At 53.8% G+C, this 12,235-nt stretch overlaps 1 protein-coding gene across 1 annotated transcript in view; it reads right to left on the bottom strand.

Annotated features, from left to right (window-relative positions):
* The window catches only part of LOC124228157 (maestro heat-like repeat family member 5), a 65,958-nt gene that overhangs the window by 25,680 nt on the left and 28,043 nt on the right, over window positions 1-12,235 (bottom strand). Inside the window, exons 4-13 of the mRNA XM_046642493.1 lie at window positions 11,847-11,986; window positions 10,571-10,696; window positions 9,383-9,499; window positions 8,869-8,988; window positions 8,150-8,299; window positions 7,123-7,245; window positions 6,949-7,025; window positions 5,929-6,157; window positions 5,408-5,512; window positions 4,163-4,279 (exon numbers count right to left, since the gene is read on the bottom strand). Of these exons, the coding sequence (XP_046498449.1) occupies window positions 4,163-4,279; window positions 5,408-5,512; window positions 5,929-6,157; window positions 6,949-7,025; window positions 7,123-7,245; window positions 8,150-8,299; window positions 8,869-8,988; window positions 9,383-9,499; window positions 10,571-10,696; window positions 11,847-11,986 (1,304 nt within the window). The remainder of the gene's footprint in view (window positions 1-4,162; window positions 4,280-5,407; window positions 5,513-5,928; window positions 6,158-6,948; window positions 7,026-7,122; window positions 7,246-8,149; window positions 8,300-8,868; window positions 8,989-9,382; window positions 9,500-10,570; window positions 10,697-11,846; window positions 11,987-12,235) is intronic.

Genomic DNA, 12,235 nt, shown 5'->3' with positions numbered 1-12,235 from the left:
GGAGGGGAGAGGAGAGAGACACAGAGGGAGAGCTCTGAGACCCACACAGGGGCCCTTGAGTGTTCAGCTGAGTGCTGGTCAGTACATGTGCGTGGAAGCCACTCAAGGCTGGAGGAAGAGCCACCCAGAGGACTAGAGGGAAGAAGCCCCAGGAGTCAGCGCGGGGCTAGTTGCTATTCACACCAGTCCTTGTAGAAGACCTCCGAATTCAGGGGGCATGGAGTACTCAGGAGGGTCTTGCCCCAGCAGGGGGCAAATTTAGCTTCAGAATCCATCCCACTTACAAATTCTAAAAGCAAAGTCTGAAAAGGATCAAAGTGTTTACAAGCAACTTAACCGTGTGCCAGAACAAAGCCCAAGAGTAATATAATATAATTATACAGAAATAGCCAGCACCTGAAAAATTCTCATGTACAATGCTTGGCATTCATTCACAAGATATGCAAAGAAACAGGAAAATGTGACCCCTATTGAAAGAGAGATATCGATCAATCTAAAGCCAGAAATGGCACAGATAATACAGTTAGTAGACAAAGACGTTGAAACAGGTATTATAACCATATTCTATGTGTTAATAAGCTGAGAGGAAGATTGCATATGTAAGACAGACAAGGAAGGTACAGAAAAATGATCTAAATAGAACTTTCAGAGATGAAACCACAATGTGTGAGATTAAAAAAAATACCTGAAGGCACAAATGGCCGATTAGACGTCTACGAAGAAAGATTTGTAAGGTTGAAGACACGCAAAAAGAAAAAATACATATATATACATCTCTCCGAAATGAAACCCAGAAAGAAAAAGGAATGAAAAAAATGAACAGAACGTTAGTGATCTGTGGAACAACTTCAAGCGGCCTAATAATGCATACTTGGAGCGACAAAAATACGTAAAGAAATTATGGCCAAATTATTTTGAAGTTTGATGAGAAGTACAGACCCACAGTTCCAAGAAGGTCAACAAACCCGAAACACAAGGCATATGAAGAAAATCACGCCCAGGCGTATCATAATTGAATTGCTTAAAACCGGTCTCAAAGAGAAAATGTGAAAAATCGGCCAAAAAGGGTTGTTCCTAGAGGAACGAGGATGAGGACGACAGCAGCGCTTGGATGGAACTCTGCAGACGAGGAGGTGGCGGGCACGTGTTCAAAGTATGAAAACAAAGAAGAGAATGTTGATTTAGAATTCTATACCCAGTGAAAATACCTTTTATAAACAACAGCTAAACAAAGACTTTTTCAGACCCGTGAGCTCCAGAGTGCCAGAACCAGAGTCAGAGCCATTCTAGGACGCCCTCTCTGCAAAGGACAGCCATGAGGGCTGGAAACACGCATCCACACAGAGGAAGGAAGAGCCCCGGGGATGGTAACTGGGCTGGAGAACATTGTATACTTTTTTCCGTATTATTTAAATGTTATCAAAAGCTAACTGGCTGTTTAAAGCAAAACTAATAACACTGTGTTGGTACCATCTGTAGAAATCGAGCGATGCCAGCAGCCCAGCGTCAGGGAGAAATGCAGGTGTGCCATCAGAAAGTTCTCGTAGCACTTGACAGTGGACTGTGATGGTTAAGGTGTCCACTATCAGCCCTCAAGCAGCCAGTAAAATAATGTAATAAAGAGTTATAGCTAATAAACAAAAAAAGCAGATAAAATGGAACCATAAAATCATTCAGTGAATTCAAAAGAAGGCAGAAAGAGAGGAAAAGAGGAACAAAGAACAGATGGCACAGGTGGGAAACAGTCAGCCGGTGGTCTGGACCCAACTACCTGTGTGAGGGCTGAATTCCCTTCCCTGGGGTAAGGTGGAGACTGTTAGATAGGATACGAAAGCAAGACCCAGTTACACGCTCCCTACAGAAAACCCGCTTCCAGCGAAAGGACGCACATAGGCCAAAAGTCAAAGGATGGAAAAGGTCCCATGCTGACACTCACCCGAAGACGGTTGAACTAGACACACTAATGTCAGACAAAGCAGCTTCAGAGCAAAGGACGGTACCAGCAATACAGACAGTCATTTCATAGGGATGATGGAGTGAGCGCTAAGAGCCCTAAGTGTTTAGGGACCTAATAACAGAGCTTCTAAGTAAAGGGAGCAGTGCCTGACAGAGCCGCAGGAGAAACAGACAGACCCACAGCTGCAGTCAGGGGTCCCCACGCCAGACAGATAGTCAGGAAGTACACGGGAGATGGGAACAGCACTGCCCACCAGCTCCACTGGACTCCACCTGGGAAGAGCAGAATGTGCATTCTTGGTGAGCGCACACAGTATGTTCACCGACACAGGCCATATTCTGGTCCAATGAGTTTAAAAAGATTCATGCTGCGTAAAGCGCTTTCTCTGGAAAAAATGGAATTAAATTAGAAACGAATTAGCATACTTCTGAACAATCCGTAGATCAAAGAAAAAATCAAAACTGAAATTAGAAAGTATTTTGAACCGAGTGAAAATGAAAACACAACATATCAGAATTGATCACCTCTGTAGATACAGCAAAAGCATTTGACAAAATCCAGCATCCATCCCGATAAACACTCTCAGCAAAGCAGGAACAGAAGGAAACTTTCTCAGCCTAACAAAGAGCGTCTAACCAGCCACAGTGAGCAGCATCCTTGATGGTGAAGACAGGGGCGCCTCCATCAGATCAGGAACAAGATGAGGACGTCTGCCCCCACCACTGCCAGTCGACGTCGCGCTGAGGCTCCAGCAAGTACAGCGAGGTGAGGACGGGGGAGAAGAGGCGTCCCAATTGGAAAGGAAGAAGGAAGCTGTTTTTATTCACAGAAATCATGTGGAAAGTCGTCTGGAATCTACAAAAAGCCAATGAGTGAGTTTTGCAAGGTTGCAGGAAGGTGCAAGATCAGTATATAAAAAAGAATTGTGTTCGTAAATGCCAGCAGTGAGCAAGTGGAAATTAAAAATTTTAAATATCATAAAAAATATGAAATACGTCAGAAAGAATCTGAGAAAAGATGTGCAAGACATGGAGACAGAAGACCGAGAAGCATTGTTGACAGGAATCAAGGCCCGATGGAGGGGACGGGCAGGCTGAGCTCATAGATCACAAGACCAAACAGGGTTAAGATGTTGATTACCCCCAAACGGTCTGTGGATTCAGCGGAATCCCAGTGGAATCCCAGTGTGCTGTGTCGTTGTCATTGACCAGCTGATTCTATGATTCATATGGAAATGCAATGAATAGCAGAGACAACTCTGAAAAAGGTGAACAAAGTTGGAAGATTTATACCACTTGACTTCAAGACTTATTGTAAAGCGACCATAAGCAAGACAATGTGGCGGTGGCATAAAGACAGAGAAATAGCTCATGGAACAGAATAAAGACACCAGATATGCAGACAGATATATGGTCAACTAATTTTTGGCAAAGGGGCCAGGCAACTCAATGGAGAAAGGATAGTCTTTTCAACAAGTGGTTCTAGAAAAGCTAGATATCCATGTGCAAAACCTTAAACCTTGGTCCATATACCATATAAAAATTAATTCAAAACGGATCATAGAAAGTTAAAAATAGGAAAAAAAAAAAACAGATCATAGACCCAAGTGTAAAACCTAAAACTACAAAAATTCTAGAAGAAAACGTAGGAGAAAATCTTTGTGACCTTGGGTTAAGCAAAGAGTTCCTTCATACAATACCAAAAATATGATCCATAAAAGAGAAAATAGATAAATTGAATTTCCTCAAAATTAAGAGCTTCTGTTCTTCAGAAGACACTACTAAGAGAATAAAAAGGCAAACTGTTAACTGGGAAAAAATATTTTCAAATCACATATCTAATAAAGGGCTCACATTGAGACTATAAAAGGAAGTCTAAACACTACTCAATAACCAAACAAATAATACAATTTAAAAATTGGGCATAAGATTTGAACAGACACCTCACCAAAGAAGACATAAGGATGGCAAAAAGCACATGAAAAGATGCTCAACACCTTAGTAAGGAAATGAAAATTTAAACCACAACAAGATACTGCTACACAACCATTACAGCGGCTAAAACTTAAAAGACCAACTAAGCCACGTGTGGACGAGCGTGTGGAGCAGCTGGAACTGTCGTACACTGTCGGTGGGAGTGCAAAATGGTACAGCTGGTTTGGAAGATCGTTTGGCAATTTGTTAAAAAATTAAAATATGCACCTACCTGATGGCCCAGCCCTTCCACTGCTGGGTATTTACCCAACAAAAACTGCTGCAGGTCCGTACAAAGAGCTGTCTGTACGCGAATGCTCAGGGCAGCCGTATTTGTAATAGCCCCGAACTGCAAACGGCCCAAATGCCCATGGCCCAGTGGGGAGAACAACAGATGGCGGTAAGCCCATAAGACCCAGCACTGCTCAGCAACAAAAAGGAAAGAACTGTTGATACCAGCTACCGTGTAAGTGAACCTCAAAATCGTTAGGCTGAGTAAAAAGAATCCAGACAAGGGTAAGTATAGACCATGTGACTCCATCTATATGAAATTCTAGAAGTCGCAAACTATACCGGCAGCCATCAGAGGGCAGTTTCAGTGGAGAGAGTGTATAGTGGCACAAGGAAGCTTTGGGGAGGAATGGATCTGCTCATTATCTTGATTTTGATGATAGTTTCACAGTTACAGGTCAAAAAGTATAAAATTGTGTGCTTCTAATACACACAGTTTTTTGAATGCCAATTATACCTCAATTATTAAATCTGTTATAAAATAAAAAACTGCCTCCTGCCCAGCGTCGTGTCCCATGGCCCCACCTCTGCTGCCCGAGGGCCTGGGCTCCTGGGACAGGGCTCCAGTGAGCTGGATGTGTTGGTGGACAAGGGTGCCGGCCCAAGCCGTCTCTTCAGGGTCCAGGCACCCACTCCTAGCTGCTGACAACTCAGGACCTGCCCTCCAAGGTTACACCCCTTACAGAGGGTGGTCTTCGGCTGGTGATTGGCCTGTGCAGTGGCTAGATGATGTCCCAACTGAGCGTCCCCAGCGTCAGAGCTCCCTGTAGGATGGGCTGAGCCCTCCTTTGCGACTGCACAGCAGGCCACCTCTCTGTGACCTCAGCCTGCCTTTTAACCTTCACACAAGGCCTCTCCCGAGAATGCACCCTGATCAACCGTCTGCACGTGATTCCTAGCTCGCAGTCGGCTGCCCAGGAGCCCAGCCTAAGACGCACAGCACAGGTCCCTGCCATGGTTTGTCTCTGAGCCACTTCCTACTGACCGGGGCTCCTGGGAGCGGGAGGCAGGTCAGAGCAGGGTCCATAGCCTGCTCTGCTTTGCGTGGAACTGGACCTAAGACCTCAAAGGAGGATGATGCCAGTGCTCTTGGAAGGCTCCTTGCAGCCTGACTGTCAGGGTGGGCAGGAGGCAGGTGCCAAGACTCTCTCCTGCTTCCCCGCAGACAGAGGGTGCGCTGGCCCACCACTCTGGGCAGGGCTTTGGGACTCGCTTGGCTGATGGAAGGCGGGTGGGTTTGTGTAGCTGAGCCCGAGTGGGTGCATTTGGAGGCACAGGTCTCGGCCAGCTCCTGGGAGGAGAGCACATGCTCAAGTAAGGGAGGTTTCCAGGTTGGGAGGAGACACCATGTGGCACAAACCCACGGCCTGGGGTCAGGGAACACCTGGGCCCAAGCCTGGTGAGGATTGGAGTTGCCTTGCCTGTGCCCCAAGGACAAGAAAGCGCGCTTGCCGCTGCAGGCCTGCGGGTTACTGCCGCGGGAGCTGACGGGTGGGCAGTGGTGAGCACCGCACACCTTGGGAAGCGCCTCCGCTCCATTATCCTGTCTGAAGCTCACCAAATACTAGCAAGCAGCACAGAGGCCAGAGCCCCGCTTGAGGGGACAGAACCCAAACACCCAGGATTTTTCCAAGGTCAAAGCAAATCTGTGGTGAAGCCTCGGTGCCACCCAAGCTGGCCCAGAGCTCTCTCCTCTTCTCCCCTCACTCGCACACGTGGCAAGGGCCTGACGCACTGGCCCAGCACCCAGAAGCCATCCCCCAGAAAGACACGAGATGGCCCGAGGAACAGGGCAGTCACCATGACGTCCGGGGCCGCCTCCAGCGGAGGTAGCTTTCTCTTCAACGTCTCCGTTGGGGGGAGCGAGTACAGGCTCTGCAGGCAGGTCTGCAGGATCTTGGACTTGACCGTGGGTTTGAGACTGGGCCGCAGGTTGCTAGAAGAAACAGAGAAGATTCTGGACTTCTTTGCACAGCCAATTGTCCTAGGAATGAAAGACCTGGCTGAAACGGGTTCCCAGCAAAGAGAAGCATACACAACTTAAAATGTGGAAATGGGTGGGGATGACAAATGGGCCTTAGACTCTGGTTTGTGGTGGGGTTGGGGGTGCCGCTGGGGCAAGACAGAGCTCACTCGGACTAGGAGGGGCCATCCCAACTCCCTCCCTCACTTCTCTTGGGTTCATTGACATTTATTTGTGAGAAAGCTTAGAGATTATTCTGGGGTCATTGTCAATGCTGTGAAGGAGATCAGGGGTCAACCTGTGAAAAAGGTCAGGGCTTAGCCTGTGACCAGGGTCAGGGCTTAGCATGTGACCAGGATCAACACTCAGAATTTGACCAGGATCAGGGCTCAGTGTGTGACCAAGATCAGGGCTCAGAGTGTGACAGAGTCAGGGCTTAACCTAGGACTGAGGCCAGGATTCAGTGTGTGACCAGGATCAGGGCTCAGTGTGCGACCAAGATCAGGGCTCAGCCTATGACCAGGATCGTGGCTTAGTCTGTGCCAGTGTTAACAACTTATCTTGGATGAGAAACAAAGCAAATCTTACTGTCCCTGATAGAATGTGGCCCCTGGCCTCAGCTCGCCCAGCACTGTCTCAGTCCTGGTGCCAGCCCCATCCCCTCTGCCCTTATTCACACTCTCTTATCTCCTCACACACTGACCCTCACCCTACCCTCAAAGGACCTGGCCTGTATTGGTTCCTAGACCTCAAGGGGGAGTTACCTCAGTGCCGTGATGACCAATATGATCTTCTGCCGGAAGAGGGTGGCCAGGAAGTTGGGCTCCTTCTGGAGGACGCACTGGGAGGGCAGAGAAGGAGCCGGCATGGCGGTGGAACCTCCTCGCCCCCCGCGGTCCCTGCGAGCACCTGCTGGGCAGGGCCCTGGGGTCACTCACCAGGAGACACGAGATGAGCTCTGATATCTGAGTGAATTTGTAGTTCTGGGTGCCATCTTCCCGCTGGAGAGCTTTCATGAGCATGATGGCCGCCGAAAGGAAGCTGGTTTTTAGGACATTGTCCTGTCCAAGCACCAATGGCCGTGGGGGCAAAGTCAGGGGAGAGTAATGGATCGTCCAGATATCCCGCCACACAGCCTGAGTGCCCACCTGATCAGGGTACAGGCAGCACACACACACAGCACATCCACATCCACACAACACATCCACACAACGTCCACACATGCAACGCATACATGACATGATCTCATAGAAAACATCCAAATGCACAACATACATGAACAAAACATACCCACATACAAACATAATACACACAACACATGCAACATGGACTACTTGCATGGCGTACAGCACACAGCAAGCATTTACATACATACAAACATCATACATATAGCACACACAACATGTATAAAACATACACAGGATACATATACAACATACATACAATACACACCCTTGCACACACACTGGCTGGCTTAAAAGGCCAGAGGCCCTCAGTGGGGCAGTCTGCATTGACCCATCCTTTCACACTCACTCAGCCCTGTTGGGTCCAGTGACATTTGTGTGAGAAAGAAGTTATGGTCTTAGAGATTATTCTGAGGTCAGGATCAGGGCTCAGAGTGTGAGCAGGGTCAGGGCTCAGTGTGTGACCAGGTTCAGGGCTCAGAGTGTGACCAGTGTCAAGGCTCAGTGTGTGACCAGGGTCAGGGCTCAGAACGTGACAAGGGTCAGGGCTCAGTGTGTGACTGGAGTCAGAGATCAGTCTCTCATCAGGATTAGGACACAAAATCATGCAAATGGAAGCCTCTCTCCCCACCATGTCCCGCCCTCGGCCCCACTCCCCCTCATTTTCATAACTGATCCCCCCATCAGGCCCTGCTTTCCAGGTGCCGTCTGTAAAATCCATCTGACAGGTGTGAGGAGGCGGGACTCGCTGATGCTCCCCAGCACCCGGGGCGGGGCTCACATAGGGGCTGCACGAGAAGTAGTACACCATCCTGGAGGCAATGTTGTCCACCCAGGGCAGGATCTGCTCCCGGGCGTGCATGGCGATCTGCCCGAGGCAGAGCAGAGAAGTGCTGCCGACCCATTTCCAGTGAGTGTTGGGGTCCAGTTGCTGCGGGCAGGGACGGCAGTCAGGAGCCGGGCCTGTGGGGGAGTGGACTCCCCAGGAGAGTGTCAGCCCTGTGCACGGGCTCAGCACTCTGTTCCCAGGCCAGTGCCAGCCCCTCCTCCCCATCCATGCCTCTCTAGCTGGACCCACTGCTTCTCTTTAAGCGTCCCTGTTGTTCATCTGCTCTTCCCAGCCAGGTACCCGGGACAGAGGACAGCTGGCAAAATGGAGCCGCTCAACATATCCCCCCACGTCAGGTGTACGGGTCAGGAAGCTGGGGCCCGGGCCACACATTCCACTTGAGCTCAGGGCAGACCCCACATCCCCTGACCACCAGCCCTGAAGGAGCTGGAGCCTCTGGACCCCACATGCGGGGCCCTGGGGACAAGGCTCAGGTTTGCCAGGCCGTGACAAGAGCAGAGAAGGTCTGAGTCCCACACTCTGGCCCCTCAGGGAGGTGGGCTGGGCAGGGTTCTCCTCCATGTTTCCAAAGGACAAACTAAGGCTCCGAGCACGAAAGTGACACTCTCCAGGCCAGCGCTCCCCCCACGCCCCACCGCTGCCCTCTCTACCTGGCTCTCTGGGGGCATGAAGGTAGACTGCAGGAACCTGGTGCGGCCCAGGTGCTCCAGCATGGCCCACACCTCCTCCATGTGCGAGGTGGATGTTATGCCGATAGCCAGCGCAATGCCCTGCAGGCCAGAGCGCCCCATGAGCCTGTCCCTGAGCCACAGCGCCGGACGTGGCCTGCTTTCTCCCACCCACCCCTCTGGAGGGCCCTACAAAGGCAGGCAGGTGAGCCCTGCCCCTGCCTGAGGGGCACGTACATCAGTGGGGCCACCAGGCCAAGAGGGAGGCAGGACATGGCCCCAGGCAGGTCCTCAAGGTCCCTGCCAGTCAGTGCCTGCACCTGTGGCCCTATGTTCATTGTCAAAGTGCTGGGCTGCTGTGAGAGTCTCATGTGACGTGGAGGGTGGGAGAGTCATCAGCCAGGGAGAAGCAAGGTCTTCTGGAGGTGGGCTGGGGGCTCCCTGAGGGGCCGTGCAAGCCCCAGGCGCTGGAGTGGCCCGAGGCCCGCTGACCCACCTCTCGCTGGCTGGATGACTGGTGGCACAGCTCGAGGAGGCTGGCCAGGTGCCTCTTCACCAGGTCGACACTGGCACACTCTCTGAGGATCAGCCCGTAGAAGTGGAAAGGGAAGGTCTGCGAGGAAGATGGGGACAGAGCAGCTGTGGGGGGGCAGGGCGAAGGGATGGGGGCAGCTGCCACCACTGGGCCTGGAGGTGAGTGGAGCCGGGGAGCCTGTCCTGAGGCCTGCTCCCCAACTGCGCAGCACCCCGCCCCCCAGGCCGTCTGCTGGCAGCTGCACCTGCTGTCTGTGCGGCAGGAGGAGGCCTGCGGGGGACAGGGTAGCCCCGGGCCGCCCTGTGTGGCTTCCTGGCTGGTCCTGGGGCTGCAGCCAGAGAGAGGGCTCCAAGCTCCGGCTCCTGCAGGGAGGCGCGCAGACCCTGCGTCTAGTCTGGTGCCCGAGTCCAGGGCCTCGGTGCCCCTGTGCTGGGCCCCACCTTGCTCCTGTGGGCCCCCAGGAACACCCGCATGACCTGAGGGCTGCCCTGCCCAGCTGCCTGTGCAGAACCCTCTGGCAACACTGGGCTTCCGCCTGCTCACCTCAGGCGCTCCGGGCAGAGCCACGCCCCCTGCACCCCAACCACACTTCACGTGGGTACAGGAGACCACATCGGCATCTTCTAGAATGCCCCTTTATTTTTCTCTTGATGAAAATGAGTAGCTCCTACATCGGGCAACACGACGTGCACGGGGCGCGTTTCCCGATTTTTCCTGCTGACGTCACCGTCACGTTAGGGGTAAGGCCCAGGCAGGCAGGCGCTGCTGTCCCAGCCACTGGCCACCGCCACGTCCCTGGGGCCCAGAGCAGGGCCTGGCCGGCCAGCAGCCACAACTCAGTGAACATGTGCTGAGTGAGTGAGCAGGGAGCTGGTGCCCCGAGGCCACCATTCCGGCAGCCTGGTCCCTCCTTGCCTGGCACACCCCGCCGGGCTGAGTGTCCTGGAACAGCCAGGGCATGAGCAGAGCCTCCTTGTGGCCACAGCACTCCTCATGCCCTTCCGGCACTTTCATTGAACACTGAGCTTCGGCTCCTGTCAGTCACCGAGGAGGGGGCTGAGCGGTCACATGCTCTGCCTGGTCACAGCCTCCTCGGGGTCTCCAAGCCGGCACGTGTTGCACACCCCGGCAGCCCTGCCCAGCACTGACCTTCTCCAAAGGCTGCTTGAGGTCCAGCTTCAAGGAGGCCAGGAGCTCCTGGATGCTGGTGTAGGACACCTCCTTCCTGACGAGCTGTGGGCAGAGCACTGCGCTCGGGCCGCACGCCCCACCAGGCTGGCAGGACAAGGCCCAGTGGGCATAGGACAGGCACGGCCTTCTTGGGACCGGGATGGGGAGCTGGAGGCCCAAGTCCATTGGGAATCCCCAGGGACAGTGGTCACCCCAGGGTGCGTAGAGACCACAGCAACCCACTCACCAGAAGGGCAAGGAGAGGGTCGGGGAGGGCCCATTTCCAGCAGGAACCAGGTGCTTTCCCTCCAAGTGTGACTGTGGCCATGCCCACCTCTGCTTGGCCCCAGGCAGCCCCTTACCCAAAGGACAAAGACTGAATTCCTTAAACTGGCTAGCAAGCCTGTGACGACGGCCTGGCCCTGCCACCATCTCCTGAGAGTACCTCTCACCCCTCCTTGATGCCATCTTGCTGGCCTCAGGGCCTCTGCACAGGCTGTTCCCACTGGCTGCACGGCTCTTTCTCCCCACCCCTGAATCAGGATCTCCTGTGCATGGATCAGCCGTTGGCCAGGCTCCTGGGTCCCTGAAGCCGGGCCGTGTGTGTGCCAGCTTGGAGCCTGTCTCCCTCTGTAAGCTCACGTGCCCTGCTGTGATTCCTCCCCTTCGGTCCTGTCAGCCCCAGACCTCCAAAGAATCTGGAGCAGGTATGTGGGGGACAGGGGCCACGATAGCTCCCTCCCCCCTGGGGACCCTCACCACCTCCAGTGGCAACTCAGGGATTCACACTGGACAGAGGGCCGGAGCACATAGGGCACCAGGGAAGAGCTCAGGCCGGGCCACAGGCTGCTGTGAGAACGTCACAGGAGGCCTGAGCTGGGGCGCCTCCTGCAGCCCGCGGGTTTGGGTGCCCCGGGCACAGAGATGGCCCTGGGGCAGGGGCAGGCTGTATTTGGCTCCGTGTGGTGCCCGGGCCCACACCTGGCTGATGGGCACTGGCAGGGGCATCTGAGCATCACCCTGTGTGCCCCACTGCCCCTCCGCTTGTGCCCCGACTCCCTCCTACCTTCTGGCACCTTCCAGCCATGCGTGCTGGAAGGTCAGGGGCTTCAGGGACTGCAGAGGCTGATAGGAGCCAAGGAGCGGCATAGGCCCCAGGGCCCAGGGAGGCCCCTCACCCCCTAGCAAGCCCTGGAGCGGCAGAGGGTGGTGGGGGGAGCCTCTCCTCCGTGGACATGAGAGTCTGTCGGCCCACCTGGCTGTGCCTCTGGATGCAGTGGCTGACGGCCTCCAAGGCCAGCGTCTTCTCCAAGGCCGACATGGCCCTGATTTTGCTGACGAGCTCTTCCTCCCAGGGCGGGCTGTCGCTTGGGTGCTCGCCCGTGATCTCCCTGCCTGGGTGGGGTACAGAGAACAGGGACCAGCGCTGGGCCCCTTCAGCCCCAGGCTGGGCACCAAGGAGAAGCCCCAGGCCTCCCAGTTCCCACTCTGGCCGGGCCCCTGGACCACAGGGGCCCAAGGGGCTTTCTTCACAAAGCCTCTGCAGGAAAAGAGGCGTGAACGGAGCCAGGAGACCCTGGAAATGCAGGCAGTCAAGGGCGGACACCTCCCCAGCTGTCAATTCCGGGTGGAGAAGGGCTTTCC

Source organism: Equus quagga, chromosome 16 (assembly GCF_021613505.1).
Source record: "Equus quagga isolate Etosha38 chromosome 16, UCLA_HA_Equagga_1.0, whole genome shotgun sequence".
Classification (NCBI taxonomy): domain Eukaryota; kingdom Metazoa; phylum Chordata; class Mammalia; order Perissodactyla; family Equidae; genus Equus; species Equus quagga.
Note: the sequence above shows the minus strand (reverse complement) of the source record. Positions and strands in the feature narration are given on the sequence as shown.